Raw genomic sequence first — 23,223 nt, forward strand, 5'->3', positions numbered from 1 at the left:
ATTTTTTAAAAGCGGACAGTATAAATTTAGCATATAAAATCAGTATGTTATAATTCTTTGTGCCAAATTTTTCGAACTGTAATTTCTTATCGGGGAAGTAAATATATTGCAACTTGTTATCGAATTGTACTAATGCTAGAAGGCCAACGTAATTTGACAAATCTAGCACGTGTAATTCATGAATTCGTTAATATTGAAAACCTCTTACATGATAAAAACGAAATATGCTAAATGCTTACTATATAAATCATTAATTCATATTAATATATTACAAATATTGCACATGTTTGACGCCTTATGGTTTGTTATCATAAAAAAAATTAGAAAAATTATTATTAAATATTAAAAAATATACAAATATTTTATATTCATTTGTTTAAAAACTTTCCATAAAGGGGACTAAATCTAAATACTTTTGGAATTTCATGATATTATTTTTGCTTCAATTATACTGGATAGGTCAATCTTATAACAGGCCTGACTTTCCTAAAATGTACACACTTTTTGGCATATTATGGTAAAACGGTGAAATCATCGCCCATTTAAAAATATAATTCGCTTTGTGAGTGTTACAAAGCTTTCTACTATTTGGTAACAAAAATTGACAGTTTATATTTTATAAGAATTATTTTTGTACAAAGGCTAAAGTTACCAAACTGTGAACATGCGCGACAGTTTTTGGTATTTCAAAGGGAAGCTGTAAGCATCTAGAAGCAAAGCTCCCATGCAAGATCATTTTCAAAAATAATTCTGTCCTGTACAAAAATATGCGTATTATTTTTACAAAAATGTATCCTAAAACTTTTCTTCTCAGGTGAATATTGGAAGGATTGGTAATTGAATTGAAATTGGGTAATTGAATCTCAAAAAGTGTTGCAGATCTTAATTATTACATATTTTAAACTACAAACGAACACGTTTGGGGTGGCATTTAGAAAAGTCACGCGCTAAAAAAATAATGACATCTGTATAGTGAATATATAGTGAAACCTACAAATTTCCACAATGGATTTTAAAAAGTTGCAATTTTGTATGTATTTATTTGATTTTTCACAATTCCAATAAGTTAATAAATAAATAATTCAAATAATAAATATAATTCACTAAGAATTAATTTCGCACGAATCATTTCGATACCAATTTATATTCGTTGTAATTTTATTCTCTGTGGAAGCATTCATATTATTTGCAGCAGCTACTGCAGCTCCAGCATTTCCATTTGCAATCGGTGACAACGATAACAAACGTCCAACAATTTGTTGTTCTTCACTAGTTTGTACTTTTTTTTGATTACGTGGTCGACCTGGTCCACGTGTTGGTGTACGATTCTCTGCACGTGGTGAACCACCATCTAAATTACGTTTTTTAATCTTCATACGATGATTTTGAAACCATATTTTAATTTGTCGTTCAGATAATTTTAGTTGTTCGCTAACTTCAATACGCCGTGGTCGACATAAATATGGATTTCGTTGAAATTCATTTTCAAGAAATAATATTTGTGCGTTTGTGAATGCTGTTCGGACACGTTTCCTGTTTCCTGTTGTTGTTGTATTATTGTTGTTACCACTACAGTTACTATCATTACCGGTGATTGTGCTGCTGTTGCTACCCCCAAGTGTTGATGTAGGACAACGCGCCATCATATGACTATCTATTCCTAATGGACTACTTCCTGTTTGTGTTTGATGATGTTGTTGGGAATATTCGGGAACTACTGAAATTTAATTTTTTGATTTAATAAAATGTATAAAAAAAAAACTTTTTATATTTTTATCTATAATCTACTTTCCAAGGAGTTTGTATGAATCAAAAAAACTAGTTTATCAAATAATAGTTTTATTTGTTTACAGTTGTAAAGAATTTCTGTTCTTGTGCCTTTTTTGCCCGAATATACCAAGGAAGCATGATTAATGATTAATGAGTCTAATAAAACGTATTAACGAATTTTTGATCGTAGCTCGAAAACTGACTTAATTTTGAGAAATACTTCGATTGTTTCGTTATTACTGACAAAAAAAAAGTTTCAGAAAAAATTTAATGAGAGAAAGGAATGATATTGATAAAAACACAATTGAATCGATGGCAGATAATCCAACTAAAAAGTTTAAAATAAACCTAAAAAGCAACTGAAATCTGAACTCGCAAAACGAATAAGCATAAAAGAATAACAAGCCAGTAATGCAGATCTCAAACATTTGCGAATCCAAATCTACAGCTTCATCCATTTTTAATTGAAGATCGATCAAATGAAACTATGATGTGGGCGTCCTCCTACAATATTTTGTATATTTTTTTAAGCGAAATTTAATAATATCTTGGTTTTGCATTTTTAACCCCCGGACTAAAAAAAGGGGCGTTATAGGTTTGATCGCTATGTGTGTGTGTGCCTGCCCGTCTGTGGTATCATAGCACCTAAACGGATGAACCGATTGTAATTTTTTTTTTTTTTTTGGTTTCGTTTGAAAGGTAATTTAACGGAGAGTGATCTTATATATGTCAAGTGCGAGTTTAGAGTTCTATATACCCGAAAAATTTATCGGAGGTTTTTTAAATTTTGAAAATTTCACCTTTTATACTGTTGCCGATGTAGTTTAGTCAAAATTTAATGTAAAAAGCCATCAAATAAGTCCTTTCGCGAAGAAATGGTAGTGAAATTTTAAAAAGATTTTATACCATATATTTCTGACTTCTGTAGGCCTCTCTTCACGACGGCTTGTTTCCGGTATGACCTCACTTAAAAATAATACAATCGATTTTAATATTGGGGTTTCAGGTTTAAGCAAAACAAAAAATTTATATAAACATAACCAGAAAAACCAATGAAAAGTTTTAGACATAGAAATTTATTATAACATACAATCATTATCGTTATTTTTTTTTTTTATATATTTTAACAAGCAAATAATAAATAATGTTTTTCGTGAAAAACTTTTCTCTTTCGTAGTGTAGTTGTAGTTGTGTAGTAGTAATTCGATTAACATAGAAAAATGTTTCTGACATACAAAAATTTTTATTTTGTTCACTAACAAAACTTTTTATTGTATATTTTCTATAAATGTGTATGTATAGTATTTATGTGGAAAACAAAATATATAATAATGGAACAAAACAAACCAGTTAAAAGTTATTTCGTTGTTTCCATCTTTTTTCGATTTGATTTTTTTCGTTATGTTTTTGAAATAAAATTTTTTGTTTATAGACGAGACGAATGTGTTTATAGCACTACCATGGATAAATTATTATATATTACATGTGGAAACCATATGTATAATTAGGAGGTTCCGATTTTGCAACTCCTCTTTTTGGTATTTATTCATTGAGTAATAGGTTCCGAATGAAATTTTTCTAACATAGTGCATCTAAATATAAATTTAAGAATCTATAGCTCTTTATATGTCTACGAATATGTATCCTCGAAACTGATAAATTTTTAGCAAAGTTTTATTTGAAAATGGCACTGTAAAGAAAATGTATCGGATTTGAAGTATACGCCTTTACTTTTGGCTACTGTTTATAAAAAGTTTGATTTCTTGTTATTAAGTCAAATACTTTAGCTTACGCAGCTTCTTTGTGACAAACTTTTTATGTTTCGTTTTATATTTGTTCCAAACAGAATACAGAAATAGAGGAAAATTTTCCGTAGTTTCGTTTTGGATAAAAATCAACTGAATAGTTTCTGCACAGCAAAAGAAAAAAAAAGTACGATATAAAAAATAAGTTTTCTCACACAAGTATTGATAGATACAAACTAACTCCTGATGATCGTAAAACAAGTGAAACTTGTCTTCGTCAAGTAATAAAACAAACATAAATATTTGAATATATATCTATATATATATATATATATATATATATATATATATATATATATATATATATATATACTATAACTATAATACACGTTGGTATATGTGACTCTATGACTTCCTCTATTGGAATCGATATACTCTATAATATCTTCTTGTGTGGGGTATATATTATTGTGTTAGGGAAAATGTCAGTCAAAGATTATATAGTTTTTTTTTAACATTCTGGTTGAAAGGTATTTTTTTTTGTCCCGAAATTCGATGTTTAAAATTTATGTATCTCTTTCCGCTTCAGAAAGCCAGCTTTTCTTGAAAAATCGGAGCATCAGAAAGTAGACTTTAAAAGCAGAGAGTAACAAAAAATTTGAAATTTGTCGATTTGAAATACTTATCATAAGGAAAGTAGTGGAACAGTAATTTTACTGGACGTTTAGTCAAATTATACCCTGCAGTAGGATAGAATCGTGTGGAAATTTGGAACTGAAATCGTTTAAAGAAGTGATAGATATGATTGTCTCAGAAAAAAAGTCAAACAGACTACAAAATCATGGTAATCAGTATGACTACTCGAGCTTTTACAATAAACTGTCATCAAACTCTAAAAGTGGAGTATCACAAATTACGGCTTCTACGTGGAATGTAATGAAGAAGAAAGTCACTGAAAAGCCAACGTTTTACAATTTCGTACATTTTCTAAATCGTTCGAAGAGGCGTCGAATAAGGATATTGAGAAAATTAAACTCCTTACAGCTACAAACTACAGCTTTGCCAATAGTTAGAAATGATTGAAGTCGAAAGGTCATAAGAAGCTAATGGGTTTTTCAATACAGGAAATTACTATGATAGGCCTACATTCGAGTGCCATCCAAGAAATTTAATGATTCAAAATCCGTACATCATATTCACCACCGTTTGTTTTTTTATTTTTTTGTTACGGGGTTATATTATCTATTGGGTGGGTGATTGAATTTTTCATTTTTAATAAAAGTTTTGTGATTGAAAATAATAATAATAATAATATGTCAACACACAATTTCACTTCTTTGATATGAGAAGAAAACTTTTTCACCTAAAAATTTATTATGATACACATAAAATTCATTTTGTTGGAAGGAAAAAAACGACAACCGTTGGAAATATATTGGGTATATAATATGAAAATTGTGTATATATGTATCAATTTTCTTTTGTATAACCTTTGTTCGATATTTAATTAATTTATCAATTTATTTTATAAATCAATGGATTATAATATTGTAAATAATAGAACATTATTTCCATGTTTATTATCGTCGTATACGAAAAAAGTTTAAGAGTGGAGACTGCTAACAAAGAGGACGTTCTTCTAAATACGATATAACGCTGTAACGTCAAATTAAATATTGCATATATAAAATAGTACTAATTTCTCAATACATATATATCCAAGAAGGCGTTATTCGTAAAAGAATAATAGATATTATTGTGAATATTGCTAAAACGGTGGCTTCAAAAAATTGGAAATTTGGCATACAATGCGCCAAGCACTGGACATTGCATAACCTTATTGTATTTAAGACAAAGTTTTGTAGTAATATGCATTTTTCCTACTCGAAATGAGTTGATGGCACATCAATATAATTTACGCTGTTTTCTTCAGTTATCACCGTAAACTTTACATTACCTCATTGTGTAAAATTTTCAATTTTACTAAGCAACTGCTTTAGTATTTGTCATTATTTTAACGTTTTGAGGAATTGTCATTATTTTAACGTTAAACGGCTTAGTCTAAGTGTGTCCCATTCCATGGCAGCCACTCTAATCTAATCTAATACTAGGTATCTATTATTTAATGAAGCCCTGCTGCTATAATTTGGAACCATTATACAAGCCTAAATTATATTACTTTATGATAACAAAATTTACTAATTTTGATTTATTTATGACATGAACCTATGCTTTGTTTAATAAAAATTTGATTGAATTGAAAGTTATTAGTTTTTTTCTAAAGAGGGGGAATCTCAAGACTTTTTAAAAAATACTTCCATGTTGGAAATATTTTTAATAGTTTATAGGTTAAGTTTTTAGTTGGTAGATAGAAACCACCAAAGATTTATTTTTTTTTTATATAAAAAACAAAAAAAGCAGCATGGAGTTATTATGGCAATCATAGAATATGACGTCAAATAATGTTCGATCTCTCGGACTAATTAGTAGTTTAAAATGCTTATATCAGCCGCATTTTTTTAACCGATATTAATTTTTATTTCACATGTTCATCTCTGTGGTGTTATTTTCATATTTTGTTTTAATTGCGAAGAAAAAAATTTTATTCGTATATACCCTATCAGTTCTATTAAAAGTTGGATTTGACATCTTGATTAGATATTATATCTATTTCATAATTTGTATAACTCACAGGCAAAATGGTTCAAGAATTAAATATAATGTCAGTAGAATTTATTATAAGGCTGGATAAGACTTGGAGAGCCAGTTGATTTCAAAGATAGAAACCATAAGTTTTACTGAGTTTGTGGAGACTAAGTCTCATAGCTTTGCTGTTATTTGTGATTTTTTAACGTAAGTCGCCACAGTAGTTATTAAATTTACTAGAATAAGTTATTAAAATATATAATTCTAACACAAAATATTGTTATTAAAACCACAAGAACAACCTCTTACACAGAATCTCTACATGAATGAGTACCAATTAGACAAACCAAGAGAGTCGCTCTATTTGTCTAAAACAAATTTAGTGTATGGGGTCACAAAGCATCTTTTAATAATGCTATTACTATAGTCTTAACGTATATAAGCTCTTAGTACAAGACAATCTGTATATAACCACAGGATACAATGTCGTATGTGTCTTTAAACCAAACAGTCTAGGTATTTATTTCATTTGAGATATATGTATAGAAACTTTTTAAGAAGCTTCATCTTAGAACATCCACCGCCCGGTGAGTTTTCTAACAATGTATTTATCAAGTTATTAAAATTTGAGCAAGGGGCTTGAATCTTTACTATATTAGTTTTCGAATTATTTGTAGTATTATTAATTTGTTACATTGAAGACAATGTGTATGGCGGAAAAAGCTTCATCGTCCAAAGGACAGGTCAGATATCACAGAAAGACTGTAAATAGCTAGTAAAAAGGCTGAAAGAATCAAAATTCAAATGGAAAATATTTACTTTGATGCTACAAATTTTGATAAACACTTAGTCTTATTTATTACTAGAGTGACTCCCACCCACTTCGCTGGATTTAAAAGTAAATTTTGATAAAAATTGCTGTCGCTTATCCCCTTTCTATAACACTCGAAATAATGGTAAGGATTGTTTTACACAGGTAAAATATATGTATGATTTTCTATTTTTTTAAATGTATAACAGTAATTATTCATTGAGTATATCAGAAAGATGGCCGTGAAATATTTTATATTGACTACTTTTACAGAAATCTGTAATTTGTGGTAATGTAAAATTAAATTAATTTTTAAATTTTTTAAATTTTTGTATTAATATATCTTTATAAATTATATCTCATGTGTTTTTCAGATATATCAGCTATATTGCTGTACAGTTTCATTAAAAATCATTCGCTAGTTCTAGCGTGAAATCGTAACAATCAAACAAACAAACAAACATGCTTACTTTGGCATTTATAATATATAGAGATGTCATAGCCATAAAATTATGTATGCTTTAAGAGCCAGCCAGCATTATTTTTAAATTTTTGATGTTAAAACGAAAAAAGAAGTTGCGTACTAATAAAAAAAAATTTTATTTAATTTTTCTACTCAAATATTTTCTTGGAAATGAAAATACATGAAACATATTTCACGTTTTTAAACATGCACTAATGGTATTAATGCGTGTTTGTAATATTTGGTGCGGTTTATGTAAAAGTTTTCGTATACATCCCATCTACAAGGTTTTCAAAAAGTACTAAACCCCCTTCTGGTCACAAAACTGAAAGTTGAAGTGTAAAATGAATAAAACGTTATTTAATTTTAAAATGAGGAATTCGATAATAGCTTTGTATTTCACCTTAACATTTGGGATTAGAAATTGAGCTCAGATTTTTAGGTGATAAGACTATAAGAGATGGAGGAAAACTTTAATGAAAAACATTATGTTAGGTACTTGGTTAGGTTAGGTTGTACTGGCTGCCCACGAAGGACACGTTTAGGCTATAGAGCCCATTGTGATACCATATATGTGTTTTACCACCTTTCCGCTGATAATTTCATTTATCAGCTCCTCAATTTCAGAGGCTGAGTGCACCTCCTTTATGCATATATCATGCATTACACCAGCCCATCACAACTATTAATTAAATGAATTTTGTTGCTAAGCATGCCGCTGACGGAAATGGTTACGCCTTAACCAACTGAACTAATAGCTTAGGTACTAAAAAAACTTAATGTTTTTTGTTCGGATATTTTTAAATAGATAATCAAACAGATTCGGTAGAAAAAGAAACTAAAATTTTTCGTAAAATTATTTTTCATTCGAGATTTTGCAGAGCTTAACTGTTTAACAAGAATTGTTATTTTTAAATAAGTTAAGTAAGTTTCCAATTTAAAATTTTTTTAACTTTTTTTTTTAACCTCTAAATAAGTTAAGTAAGTTTACAGAATTACGAACGTTGGATAATTTTTAAAAAAGCTGTACAAACCTTTATTCACACAAATACAAGCATAGTATAAAACCATTCAATTCAAAAACCAAATAGTAAATGTCTACACATGCGATTGTCGTTAAAAGAGAAAACCGTATTTTATTTCCGTTTTGATAAAATTGTTATAAAATTAGATATGTTTAATATAAGAGATATTCGAGCAAACACTCATATAAAATATAATGATCTCATAATCAAATAACATATAATGATACTGTTGTTCGAACATACTAAAAGTGTAATAGTCTTTTTTTGTATAATTCCAATTATTTTGTAAATATATTTGTGTTATATTTAAATTATAGGTACGAATAGACCTTGTCTCTTCGATATGAGTTTGTTTTGTTCCCCAAAATAATTATATTTATGTGTTAAAGTTCATTATTTATAAAAATGAATTTTTAACAAGTTAATTATATATTGATTTATATATTAACTAAAATAATTATATACATTTAATTAAATTATTAAATTTTGTTAAAGTTAGCCAAGTTTCGTTCATAGTTATATGAAATTACGTATATGAAATATGATTTTTCGGAAAAATTGACTGATTTGAAGAGTGAAATTTTCCAAGAGGAAATTAGGTCTTGAAGCGTGAAAGAACCGCAATATTTGTTATTTTTCACTAAAGCGATATTAGTTAGCTAGACAACTTCTTACTCTACAACTTAATTCGATTATACCGACGCAAGTCGAATTATATATAATAAATGCACCTTTAATAACAGGAGTATAGATATGAAGAACTAGTTTTAAAATTAAGTATCTATAACGAAAGGGTCAATGTCAGGGTATCGTAAACTTGTCACCTTGAATTTGACTCCAAAAAAATAATATATAAACAAAGCTTAAAGTAGCTTTGCAATGCGTCAGAACGCTTGGTCCTACTCTCAGTTGTGCATTTAAAACGTTTTCAGTAGGAGCTCTACAAGTATTAGTCGAAAAATTCACACCAATGGATTCAAATGTAGGAAGCAATGTATCGGATTAAGGTAGTCAAAGCTCCTATTGATTGTACGAGATGAAAAACAGAGGCAAATTAGCAATTACATTCATTTAAATTAGCAATTACATTCAGAGCAGCTTATTTGGAAGTATAAAAGTGGTTACTTAATTTTTACTCATCCTTGTGAATAACTTACATTTTCTAAAAGTAACTTTCCAAATTGATTTAATAAGCAAGTCAAGGACGATAAGTTTAGTAACATGCATATATTTTTTTTCTTTAGAAAAGCAAAATTATTAAAAATTGTTCACCTTTTTATGTAAAAGGTCCTTGATTTATATATACGGATCAGACGTTAAATAAATAGGTACAAAAAAGTTACAATGAAAGCAGGAATCTAAAAATGTTTATCTGACTATATTTATTCAACAGACAAGTTTCTATATAATATAGATCTGTTTAGAATACCCTACGATTGAAGAAGAAACGAAAGAAAACAAGGAAAGAAAAAAGCTCAACTTAAAGTTCAAGATGACGAACAAACATTATAAACTGGTTTGTTGAAGAAATATCACCACCCCATAACCATCACTACTCTTCCCCAGCAATATGTGACATAAATAGTATGCAGGGATTCGATACTTATCATTTCGATAGCTCATATAGAAAAAAAGCTCCAGTTCTACCGACTTGCATACAATTTAAATACCTTGAGATCAAGGGATGATAGATCATATAATAATATTCGAAGGCTACCAAAAAAAAAAAATAATGTACATAGTTTATCCAAAAAAAATGAACCTACTTAATTATCATAATATTTTGGATTTTGTCAGATGTTAATCAAATTTAATAAGTCGCATTTAATCCGAAAATAATAAATTCGAAAATTGAAATTTTCTGTAGACAATTGATTCGACAGCATCTGGCTTGCTCAACTCAGTACTCTTCATTTAAACGGCCAAAGTATCAAATAAAAGCATATTTTTCATCTAAGAAGTATGAAAAGTTCAAAGATGCAGATGGCAAAATACGCTTTTGTCATAAAAATTTTTGATTGCCTCAATTGACATTCGATACTTAAATCCTATGATTTAAATGTACAAAAAAAGAGAAAAATAGCACGTAGTGACGTCATAACTTGCGACTTCCATACAGACTTGTCAAAAGTTGTTTTGCAAGAAAAACATGGAATAAATTATTTAGTTGCTTATGTCTTTCATGTTTATAAATTGGTTTCAAACTATTCTTGCACATTTTTACGTCCTCTATTCTTCCACATTTTTAAATTTTAACGAAAGATAAATCGACCACCTGACACTAGCTTATTACAGTGGAAATTTAAATTGAAATAATCGTTGTTGATTCCAGAAAATCAATAAATAAGGAAAATTTGAAAAAATTGAAACTCTTTCAGTATTGTGAATTTAATTTCGGATTCCTCCAGGAAGTAGGATACCCCCAGGGTACCCCAGGAAGTAAAACTAATTTTCGTTCAAACAAACAAGCATCTTAATCAAAAATTGAGTTTTATCAAACATTTTTTGAAGTTTTGTACATTTATTGAAAAAAGTTAGGCTATTAGTGATTAATCATTTCCAAGTAGTGCCATTTTTTTAAATTTGTACGTATATGAATAATAGAATGCCACGAATAGAAGAAAACCTTATGAATAAAACAATAGTCAGTCAGTTGCATATAAAAACAGAATTTAAAATATGTGGATTGTCGAATACATTTTTTTTTCATTGTTGGTAATACGGTAAAAAAACAATCTAGCAGCAGCTAACCATATTATTATCATAAAAAAAGGAAAAGCTGGTTTAAAATGAAAACCTACATTCCAAAATTATGACACAAAATGTAATCTTGCCTAATATAACTTACATGAAAAGTGGGATCAGTCACTTTATTTTGCATTCTAGAACGTGCAAAATTAGAAAAAATAACTTATCTGAAAAACTTGACTCCTAAACGAGCTAACGACAGGGAGAATTTATGAAAGGCTAACGATGAAAACCTTGCATGAAAACAATTTGGAAAAATTTACCACTGAAGTCGACATGAGACGAAGAAAAGGAAAAGCCTAATATTATTCGTATTTGTGTCGGGGAACACGGAAAGTTCTATTATTCAAAGGAAATTTTCAATGTAAGTCATAAATGTAATCCATACAATTATATATGCATCCATACAAATCTATAATTAAAGTAGTGTAAAATAAAGTAGTGTTAGTGTATCGTTACCATGGAAATGCCTCCAATAAAACTCACGCACGGTGCGAATATAAACAAATCCACATATGTCATTTGATTTTCAATGAGATTTTTTTTTTTCTTTTATTTATTTCTGGTATAAAATAAACAATTAAATATTCAAAACACATTTTGTAATAATAAAAAAACGTAAAATTTATGGAATAAAAAAAGTATTTTAAATCAATTTTGCATTTTAAAATAAAAAAAAATGAAAAATATTAATAATTGAAAGCAAAAAATAAAAAAATCAAATAAAAATTATATTAGAAAAAATGTATATGGAAAAAAAATTAATAATATAGAAAATTTTTTAATTTGTATGCATGAAACATTTTTACATACAAAAAAATGAATACAGTAAAACGAGTTTCGATGACAGTAGAATAGATGGAGCATGTGGATGGTGGTTCGGTATATAAGTGGAGGGTGAATAAATGTATCCATAGAGAACATACATTCAGTAAAGCTGTCAAGCTTTCGTCACCTATATCTATCTATACATATATATATAATGTACCTCCTTTATATATAATATAAAGCTTGTTCTCCATTTTCATTAAATTTAGATATTTGTATCGTGTATCATCAAATCATATTGAAATCCAATGATAGGATACATCCGCTTAAATTGTATGTCGCATAAGTTCCCCTCACTCCCCTTAAAGATGAAAAAATGAAAGTAAAAACTATTTTTCTATTTTTTTCTGGAGAGTCAAGTTAGTAAAAAAATTTTATTTTAACAGTATTTTCTTTTCTTATTAATTAGTGTATCGATAATAACGAAAAAATGTATTATTCGTTTTCCCTTTATCTTTATATAGAATTAATAAAGCTAAATTGGCTTATAAAGGGAAGTAAGATTTTAATTGTGCTCAGGTGTAAAAGTTTTTGTGAAATAATTCACGGCCGTTTGAAGGAAAATACTACTTCATCCAAAAACAAAATGCAAACAATTGAATCATCGTTTCAATCATTAATAATTTTTCTTAGACTTTTGTGGGTTCATAATTATTGGTTTATTCTTCTGATTAATAATGTGATAACAAGGAAATGGGGAAGTATTTTCGGTCTCAAAAGACCGAATTCACGCAATAAAAAAGTTGTATTAATTTTTTTGGTCACAATTTCATTTGTAAACGAAAGAATCGTATGTATATTTTAGTAAATTTTTTTTAAAATTAGTAATTTTATTTTTTTTAATTATTATAAAAAATGTGTTTGGATTAAAAAAAAATAAAAATAAAAACGATTGGTTGTGGCGTCTCGATATTCATTCAGGTTGGGAGCCAATCGAAATCACGCTAAATTCACATTTTTGGGCTTGTTTCCATGTAAAATTATGTTTTAATATATAATTAAAACAAGTTGAGAAACAAACCATTTATCATTCTGCATGCTTTTTTATAATTTCTCGAGGGATGGCTTTAATAAAGCAATATATTGACGTCACTATGGTTTGAATTTACAGTTTAGAAAAACCATTTTCAAATGTAAAATTGCATAAAAAATTGCAGAAATTTTGTAAAAAAATTTTAGTAAACTTGCAACTTCTCTATAATACAGTCATTTGGTTTAAAAGAAAGGAAGGCCTGGAGAGTTCTCCAGAAGATTTAATAATGGGTGATGGGTGACAGCCATATTGGATATATGAGTCGAAAAGCAGTTTTTTGACGATATCTCATTTCCGAGTCAAATACAAAATTAAACTAGAAATAATTTCTTACAATTGCAATATGTCTTAACTATTTTTTTTCGTAAAATCAATAGTTTCTGCGTACAAGCACCGAAAAATGTTACTTAATAAGCGTTTTCCGGGAATAACTCGTTATCACACCACCTTGAGGTAGAATAAGTGGCACATTTTTTTAAATAGAGTTTCACCAGTTTTACTAAGTGTAGATATCCAGACTACTGAACTAAAAAAAATTCGGAATAGTTTGGTTGTTATTATCAGTTTGAAATAGAGTCACCCTGTTTCATTTTTTCTATGTCGATAAGAGTTTGATACATCATACAAAACATACATCACCAATATGGTTGTATGTATCAGATTATTCAAAACACCACACCACACAAACATACATCGTGATATGTTCTATTTGTACGATAGTGTATTCACTATTTACACTAAGTATAAATGGAAAAAGATAATCTTATTACACTGTATTGTCAATATGTTTTTCAACATACACTCACTTTGTTACACCAAGCCAAAAAGGAACATACTCTATCTATGTGTATACATAATGGATAAAGTAACGGTGGGATGGAGGACAGTGTCACATGTCATCATATGTGACAAAGCAATTTTTAAAACATTATTAAGAATTTGATTAAACATTTATCATTAAACAACTATGTGTGTGAGTATGTGTGAATAATTTAAAAATATAAATTTAATTAATCGATATTTTCGAAAACACTCTTTTTTGTCAAATAAAAATAGCTTTAGTTTGAAACTTATTTCGATGATATTTAGAACTTGCCTATTTCATCATTCAAATATAAAATTTGCTAGTATCTTCCGTTGGTAAAACGTAACCCTAGTTTAAAAGACAATTATAAACAAAACTAGATTGATACCCGCCCGCTTCACTGGGATTAAAAGTAAAAATCACCACTAGATAGCCTCCACCCTATCTTGATAAATACAGTTTTCAATTTTCTTAAATGTAAAATAGTCATAATTCATTGAGAATATTTGGCCATGTTTTTTTTTGGTATTTACTGTTTCAAATTTTTACAGAATTCTTTAATTTATGGTTCAAAATGATGATTGTAGATGGATCAGATCTATGATCATAAATTAAACCATAAATTAAAGATTTCTGTAAAAATTTAAAAAATGGTAAAAATCAAATTTAATTGAATTTTTTAATTTTTTTAAAAATATATATTTATCAATTATAGTTCATGTATTATTCAGGTATATCAGCTATATTGCTGTACAGTTTCATTAAAAACCATTCGCTAGTTTTAGCGTGAAAGCGTAACAAACTAACAAACAAACAAATAAACATGCTTACTTTCACATTTATAATATATAGGGATCTACAATTACAAAAAATAAATATAATATGAAATGCACAAGACATAGTGAGCCAGCGTACAAATGATCTCTAAAAATGGTTCAAGAATGGCAAAGATCATGAGACAGTTTTCGCTCAGTCGTACAAACCTTTCTTCGTGTAATAGTAATACCCAGAATAATTGACAAAACAACACAAAAAGCATTAGGTACCTCGTACAAAGTAGGTATGGATGAAAAAACGAGAATTGCTGTTTCATACAGATTTGCGGCAATCAATTTGTAGGACACAATCATACAATATAAAAATAGACAAAAACATTTTTTCATTAGGAATTAACCCCTATTTCAGAACTTTTTTACAATATCAATGCATCTTCCCTTTTCAAGCTATTTTTATATATTTTATTTCATCAATGAAGATCAAATACTTAGTGCCGAGTTTTCATGTCAAGAATGGCGTCTTTTGGTTTTTTTAAGAGACTGTCAACTATTTTTCGGATCTTCGTAAAAAGCATACCCGTTTTTTTTCTTTTTCGGAAAGACATGGTGTGAATTTTCAAAAAATTTCCCCGCATGTGAACTCACAAGAATCACAAACTGATAAATAAAAATAAAATTATTGTATTGTGCACAAGAAATAAAAAAATTATGTTGATTCTTTTGAAAAGTGCATTCAAATAGTAGATAGTAAAATATCACCAAAGAAAAGATATATCATTTTTGTCGTCATAAAGGTAAGAAGTAGTGGTCAGTGACGTCATATATCATATAAATACGTAAATATTTTCTATAATATGTATGTATCGGATAATACCTAGTAGTCGAGTGAAAAAGCAGATACTTCAATATATACAAGGTGTTTCAAAATTGTGTACACCAAAGTAACCTGAAGATTGTTAAAATTATTTGTGTGAATAATTTAGACATATAATTATAAAGCTTGCACATACCAAATTTAGTCATATTGGCATGGTATTAAAACAATTTTTATCTACGCCCGTGAGAAAAGAAGTACTTTTCTCACTCAGGATGCGTGAGAAAAAAACTTTCTTGAGTCAAAAAATCCTTTGTTCCTCTTTGAAACGTGCAGTTATACAAAATAAGGTACAAGAACATGTTACCACGTAAATGGGATGCAGTTTGTTCAAAAATATGTTTCCACTTAAATGGGAAACACATATTATCCAAAAAATGTTACCACTTAAGGTATTTCCAGCATGGTATCTGCAGTTCCTATGCTAAAGCTATGGTTAAAATTTTTTTCGGCATAATTTAACGAAAAATTAAATTTAAGAATTTAATAATGCTTACTATTAATTCCCAAAGTTTCAGAAATTTTGACCGTTTAAAATGGGAAATAATTATGCCAACGTCCCAATTTCGATCAATTTACGTCAAAATTAATATCTCGAAAGTGAAAATTAATTTCTAAATTTTTTTTTTAGAATTTTATTGTATAAACATTTTTTTCTACTTTTTCTTCAATATATAATAATATCATAAAAAATAGTTGGAGAGACCGGACATTTTACATGCTTTAAATGGGACATGACCCTCAAAATCGCGAACTTTGTCTTTAAATATCTAGCGATCTAAACGGCCAAAAATTATGAAATTTTAGGAATTCATAAATAAAGCTATTATAAACCCGAGCAAAAAAAAATTGGGCAAAATCTGTCGAAAAGTGATTTCATGCTGGAACTACCTTAAGTGGGAAATACATACATATTGTCTAAAAAGGTGTTACTATTTAAATGAGTATTAAGCGTGTAACTTGTAACATCCATTTTTTCGGTTCGGGGGTTAAAAATATACATCTACCTCTCTTACCTTTTTTGGAAACAATGTTTCCATTTACGCGGTAAGATCTTATTGAGCAATTCGGTACTTGTTTGTATAATCAACTGTTGTTTAATTCAATTGCAGAGAATCGTGAGACTTATAATTTTTAATCTCGAATAAAGTCGAAAGAGTGCATTCGTGTCTCATAGATGCTAAGCATGTATTATCATGAACAAAATGTGTGTTAATAATCAGTTTATTGTAAAAACATCATATTAATGTACTTACATATAAAATGTTTGCACATTTAGTTTTTAGTTTTAAAGCCAGAAAAATAATAGACAAAACTTAATTTTTAAACACTTTGTAGATATATGAAAAGGTACTGTAGATAGAGTATAGTATAGAAGCCTTGTCGACAGTAGAGAAGATTCTTCTTCTTTCGAGAATGATTAATGAGTATAGCATTTAACCTATATTTGATATCACAGACAATAATATAAACCGTGAACATATAGTCAGTCAGCCGTTCGAGTTCGTTCGTTTAAACGATATACCTTACTGTATGTATAAGAGCATTGTTGTTGTATGCCTGTATGCCTGTATGCATCCCTTATTTTGAATGAATGTATATAATACATACATTTTATTATTACTTACATTACAAATATACCCATGGGACAATTCAGGATTTTCACCCCTTGAATGGTGTAGAACAAACTATTGTTGTGTATAAATCTATGAGAGATCATAAATTTTATTTACAAAATATTATGTATCCATTCAAATTTATGTATGTTCTGATTTTTGGACAATATATTATGTGTTATGTATGGTTTACTTCAAATTTGGTGTGAATTATTCATGCGACCTCTACGTTAAAAAGTATAATTGAAAGTTTAAGGCCTCGATTACATCATTATTTAGAGAACGTAACCTTAAATATCAAAGGATATAATAACCTGAATGGAGTCACCAAAGTTGCTACAAAATGTAATAATTATAAGACCGAAAAATTAGTATAGGAAATATATGCAGTTTTCAACAAGAATCAAAATTTTTCGCTACAAATTTTACACTAATCATAACTTGGTAGCACATAATCGAACTGAGTAAAGTATGCCTAAGTTTTGAAGAAACGTCACAAAGCACAAATGAAAGAATTTTCTCCCCATCATCTCAACATTTTTGTAACTTAAATTTTTGAAATCTACTTTGAGGCGTATTATACTCTCTGGATATAACGTAGAATTTCACGAAAATTAAAAATTCATAGGTCGGATATTTCCATTTGAAGAATCCAACCTTACTACCATTACTAATTTTTTGTTCTTAAGCTGTAATGAAATCAATAACAAAAATCTGCTATCGAAAATAAAATTATTTTGTGGATTTGTACAATTTTTTCAAAACTTCAACACTTCAAAAATTGTTGTTTGTCAATTTGTATTTATCATACTGTGTTATCATTTTCTAAAAAAAAACCAGTCGTCTGGTTTTTACTTTTAGTAAAAGTAAAGCAATTTGTCATTTATTTTAAACAATAGGTGTAAGTCATAGGGGAGCGTTCAGCTCACCTGTTTGGTGATGGTATCATTTATACAGTCATAGAATATAGAACAAGGTACGAAGTACATTTTTCAAATTCAGAGTGTGTTTTGAAAATTTTGATGTCATGACCTGGAAATTTTGAAGACTGGAGAACCATTGAATAATACATCGTATAACCACCAATATAACTGCTTTCATATCGAGATTTGAAAACACGAGATAGAAACTTTAGTGGTGATACTTTTTTATTGCATAAATTTTTATGGGCTAGAGACCTGTCTATTAAAAAAACTAAGACAGCATTGTGTTTATTATGGATTCAAAAATACAAAATTTTATAAAGCTAAGAAAACACATTGGTCAAAAAAGTGGCCGGACTCAATTGGTTTTTTCCAGAAGATCGAGAATTTTTCAATTTTGATGCTATTCATTTTTAAACTTTTAAGAATATTTTCTATTTCTCATAACAAGCCCCTTTATTTGATATGTAACCTGCTACAATAGCATAAATTTGTTTTAATTATGTTCTAATTCGATTTTATATGACTCGATAGCCTTCATCTCCTACGAACTAAGGTAAATAAGCCGTAGATTTTTACTTCAAGTAGCCACGTTGAGATAAAATTGCGATTGTTATCTCTTATGAATCCTAAATGTCAGAATTCACCCCAGAATATAGTTTTCATTCCTTAACTTTAAAGAAATTGAAAACTAGACCTTTTTTGTAGTTAATGACCCACTTTATTATTCGTTTTTCTTTTCAGTATAGGCAAAAATGGCAACGAGTATATGTGTCAGAAATTCTATACGCAAATTGTATTTCAAAATATTTTTTTGTTTTTGTTTTTATTGAAAGGCAGAAAAATTGAAAACATTGTATATACTTTAAATTGCTGAATGCACCCAATTCATATATAACAAAAGGTAGTGTATAGTACAAGACTTACTTCGATCAAAATTATTGTTACTGCCTGAAGACAATACTGTATCCGGATGACCTTGATGATGAATTGTGGATGAAGGAATATGACATATTTCAGAATTATTTAAACTATTTAATGTTTCTGGAATCAGTTCGTCACCATATTGTTCATTATTTCTTTGTTGTATTACAGTTGGATATTGTTGATTGTTTTGATACACTGTTGAATTATTCCAGGTCGAATTACGAACTAAATTTGCTTCTTGTTTTGCATATTCTTGCATTAATTCTGCCACTTCTTTATATGGTTGATGATTGAATGTTGTTGTTAAATTAGAGATTTCAGATGTATAACCCTGTAAGAATTTTCAAATATTCTTATAAAAATTTCTGTAATAATTGAAATGTTATTTTGTAAGTAAACGAAAATTTGTTGAATTCAAAAATTTTTTGAAAAAGTTTTGTTTAAACAAAAACACATGAAATTAATTGATTGACTAAATATGGGTACAATAATGATTGATTTTGATCAAATATTGAATGAATCTTGATATTTTATTTTATACAGCATGTGAAGAAATTTATATCGAATTGAATATTCAAGGGTTCAGTTTTAAACGAGCACACTATACCGGTTTAAAAATCTCATATAAAAGCAACGTAAAATTTTTCAATTCAATTTGGATGGATCCAAAAACTGTTAGGTACCGGAGATTGTAAGATTAACAAATTTTTGGGTTCCAAGTCCGCCTGATATTGAATTGAAACAATTAGTAACATTTGCAAGATTTTAAAAACCTCTGACGTAAAATAGCAACCCTTTTGTGAAGGATGATAAAAACTATTTTTCAATATGAAAATCCTAATCTTTTATTTTTGAAAAGTTATTGAAAACTATTCGATTACACCACCCGTCAAATAAAATACAGTTTTCGACGCATGTATTTGAAAGCTATACTGCCTCAGATAAACAGTTTTAAATTGTTTCGCAATTTTTAGTCCAATATTTATATTTTAAATACGTATTTTGACCACAATGAATTCTTTATGAGTCTGAACTAACAAATCGTAATTATCAGGGAAGAAATGTTTCTCATTGATAATTTGGTGGCTAGTTTGTTTCTCTAAACTTCTTATTGATTGTATTTAATAACCTTAATATTTATTTGCCAAAAAGTCTTTAAAATAACATTCAACAGCTGTGATGTCATATTTCCTGCACAACAATAAAAAGAAATAAAAAGTTTTTCAAAAATTCTCTTTCATTTAAATTTAAATTAAAAAAAAAAAATAGTTACCTTAATTATATTATCATAGTTTGCATCTAAATTTTCATAAATAATTGGTGAAGACTGTCCCGACTTCAAATAGTCATTATTATAATTCATTGAATAATTTGGGCATGTACTGTTTTCATTTTCATAAGTATTTTCATAATGATTTCCATAATTTGTGTTTGAGTAACATGCGTTTGGAAATGGTTTTGAATCAATTGATGATGTCGAATAAAAGTTATTATTATTATTATTATTGTTATTATTTAAATATAAAGTTAATCCTGGATACGTTGTTTCTTGGTGATAATCATTCGATAAGGTTTGTATAGAATTATTGATCGTTAAGTTATACGAAGGTGGTGAAATATTTTGCATTGACACTACCATTTTTTCTGTATTCGATTCATCCGGTGATGAATTCACATAATATGAAGGATTCGTGTTATATGAAATTTTCCGTTGTAGGTCTTCCTCAAGTGCAGGTGGTGTTGTTGAATTTATCGATGATGATTCTGAATTAGGACGTTCGAATATTTCTTCAGAATTTTGTATCTGAACAAAACCACCACTTAACATTGTTACAAACTTTTTTTTCAAAAACTGTAAACAATAAATATTTTATCAGAGTTCACTTTACTTTAAAACAACTATCACTTCCTTGAGGCACTCAACAACTTTATTTGTTTACAAGTTGTGTACACTGTTTAAAGTTTTGTCAAGAACTAAATTTTTAAGTTCACTTTACTTTTAAAAGTAAATGATGGTTTGGTGTATTTTTAAATAACTCCTTATCAAAAATATATATAGATTTAAGTCTGGTGCCGAAAAATTTAACAAAGAGTTATATGTTTTTTCCTTTGTTAAATAGTCTGTTTTTGAATAATAATATTTAATAAGCTGATTTGAATAGATTAATAAAAGTAGGGATATAAGTTCCAAAAATTTTGTACAAGAAAAGGATGCAAAATTGATTTTATACATTGATTAAAAGCATGTAACAAATCATTTTATTTTTGCATATTTTAATACACATTAGGTAAAAGTACATAGTTTATTTGATTCTTCCTAATTACAGTAAACCTTGTAATATACTTCTAAAAATATTTAAATGTTGTAGAGACGAAAGCAATTGCACTGCTCAGATATAAAAATATCAGCAAATTTTGTCGCAAGAAAGGACTGACATCTTTATATTTAAATAACAGACAGTGAACTGATGGCAGGTCAGGATACCACTTTTTTCTCCCTTCTGCCTCGGAGGTAGCTAAAAAGTGCATATCCCCGCCCACACTTTCGCGGGGAACTCGCCGAGTACACCAAAATTAGCCAAAATGGAGCACTCATTACCATACTCCCGCCTTACTTTGCGAGTGTCTTATTGCTATGACTGACACCAACGTAGCAAGAGCTTCGGCGGTAGGTGGTAACAAAACTAAAGAATAATGAGGTTGTATACAAACCACAATAGCTACTGAACTATACAAATAACCACGAGAATGTGGATAAGATACTCGCCTGTACTTGCGTGGATGACTCGTGTTGCCTTTTACTTGGATAAAATTTTAGAAGTAATAACATAAAACCGTAATGTGGCCATCCAAACGGTTGATCATCATAGAGAGAGACCTAAATGTAGTACGCGTATAGCTGTCTTCGTCTGTCTTATATTAATTCTATGAAATTCACAGACATGCACGTGTTTATACAATAACTCAATATATTAATATTCGCGCTTTGTCAGGCTGCGATACAAAGAGCGATGCAGGGCCCTTTTTTAGCGGTCAATAATTCATGCTTTTAAGCCTCTATAATATATAACCTCTTTGGATAAAATCAGCCACTTTTTTACGAAGTTAAACAAGACCAGGCAAGGACAAGCAAGACACCACAAGTATCACTTCCACATTCTCAGTCCGCGTTTGACTTCATGCTTCTTCGCAAGAACGTGAAGGAGGCATATAAAATTTTATTAAAGTGATGCAAAATTTGCGAGATATTCGTGAGACTAACAAATCTAATAATTAATTATTTATTTTGCAAAACAATTGAGTCAACTCTCTCTATTGTTTCTTCCATTGAATTCACCATCGGAAAAGGTAAAGCTTGAAAGAAATTTCCGATGTACTATCTCCATATATCACTCGAAAATTTTTCCTAATTTTATTCTATACTGAAATAATTATCAACATCTTGCAAGCAGAAATGAAAAATATGGTCTATAATATGCCGTCACAATGCATTAAGATTGATGTAGATTGTGAAATTTAGTGTTACCTATATACTTTTCTGATTTGATGTACCCAAGATTACAAAATATTACTTTGATGAATACCTTTATCTGAAAATAGCCTTAATGAAAAACTTTAAATGTCAATTTAGAAAGCTCTTTCGTAGTCTCAAAAACATTTCTTAAACGCATATATTCATAGTTAATTTCATTTTGCACCAACAATTCGCATTAGTTCTTAAAACTTTTTAGCGGTAAGAGTATGTTACGTTGGAATAAAAAAAATATTTCGATTATTAGCATAAAATACATAAATATGTTTTACTGTAAAAATAAATAATTTTATGGCATACAATAAGGATTAAGTGTGGTTAAAATGGGGGAGTAATTATCCAACAACAGATTTGTTTACAAAAATTTCATATGTACAAGACTCAGGTAACAACAATAATTTGTCTATTATTTAAAAATTGTGACTTTTTGACTTTAAAATTACTTTCTTTTGTTCAAATAATAAAAATATAAAAAAAAAGTTCCTCTCATAAAAATTATATATTCATATTTTTCATAATATGTCTATATGCTTGTTTGTTTCAAACACAATGATGACTCGACACCTAGACGGGACCCGAAAAACAAACAATAATCGGTTCAATTTTTTGGATGTTGCGAACAAAAAAGAAAACTGTTGCCATTGATTACACAGGTAGAAAAGGATGGGGTTGTTTTGTTATGCTATCTGTAGGATTATAGT

At 28.6% G+C, this 23,223-nt stretch overlaps 1 protein-coding gene across 1 annotated transcript; it reads right to left on the reverse strand.

Annotated features, from left to right (window-relative positions):
- Positions 1 to 1,103: 1,103 nt before the first annotated feature.
- LOC123304962 (homeobox protein SMOX-1-like) lies at positions 1,104 to 20,818 on the reverse strand. Its single transcript, XM_044886534.1, has 4 exons — positions 20,532 to 20,818; positions 20,264 to 20,372; positions 18,991 to 19,321; positions 1,104 to 1,717 (listed from the first exon to the last, which is right to left on the reverse strand). The coding sequence occupies exons 1-4, from the start codon at positions 20,816 to 20,818 to the stop codon at positions 1,104 to 1,106; spliced, it is 1,341 nt and encodes a 446-aa protein (XP_044742469.1).
- Between the last annotated feature and the right edge of the window lie 2,405 nt (positions 20,819 to 23,223).

Source organism: Chrysoperla carnea, chromosome 1 (genome assembly GCF_905475395.1).
Source record: "Chrysoperla carnea chromosome 1, inChrCarn1.1, whole genome shotgun sequence".
In the NCBI taxonomy this organism is placed as follows: domain Eukaryota; kingdom Metazoa; phylum Arthropoda; class Insecta; order Neuroptera; family Chrysopidae; genus Chrysoperla; species Chrysoperla carnea.

Coding starts and splice junctions, on each gene's coding strand:
- LOC123304962 (XM_044886534.1), bottom strand. CDS start 20,818: ATGTTAAGTGGTGGTTTTGTTCAGATACAAAATTCTGAAGAAATATTC. Junction 20,373..20,531: donor GATTATCACCAAGAAACAAC/GTATCCAGGATT, acceptor AAATGAAAACAG/TACATGCCCAAATTATTCAA. Junction 19,322..20,263: donor ACTATGATAATATAATTAAG/GTAACTATTTTT, acceptor AAATTCTTACAG/GGTTATACATCTGAAATCTC.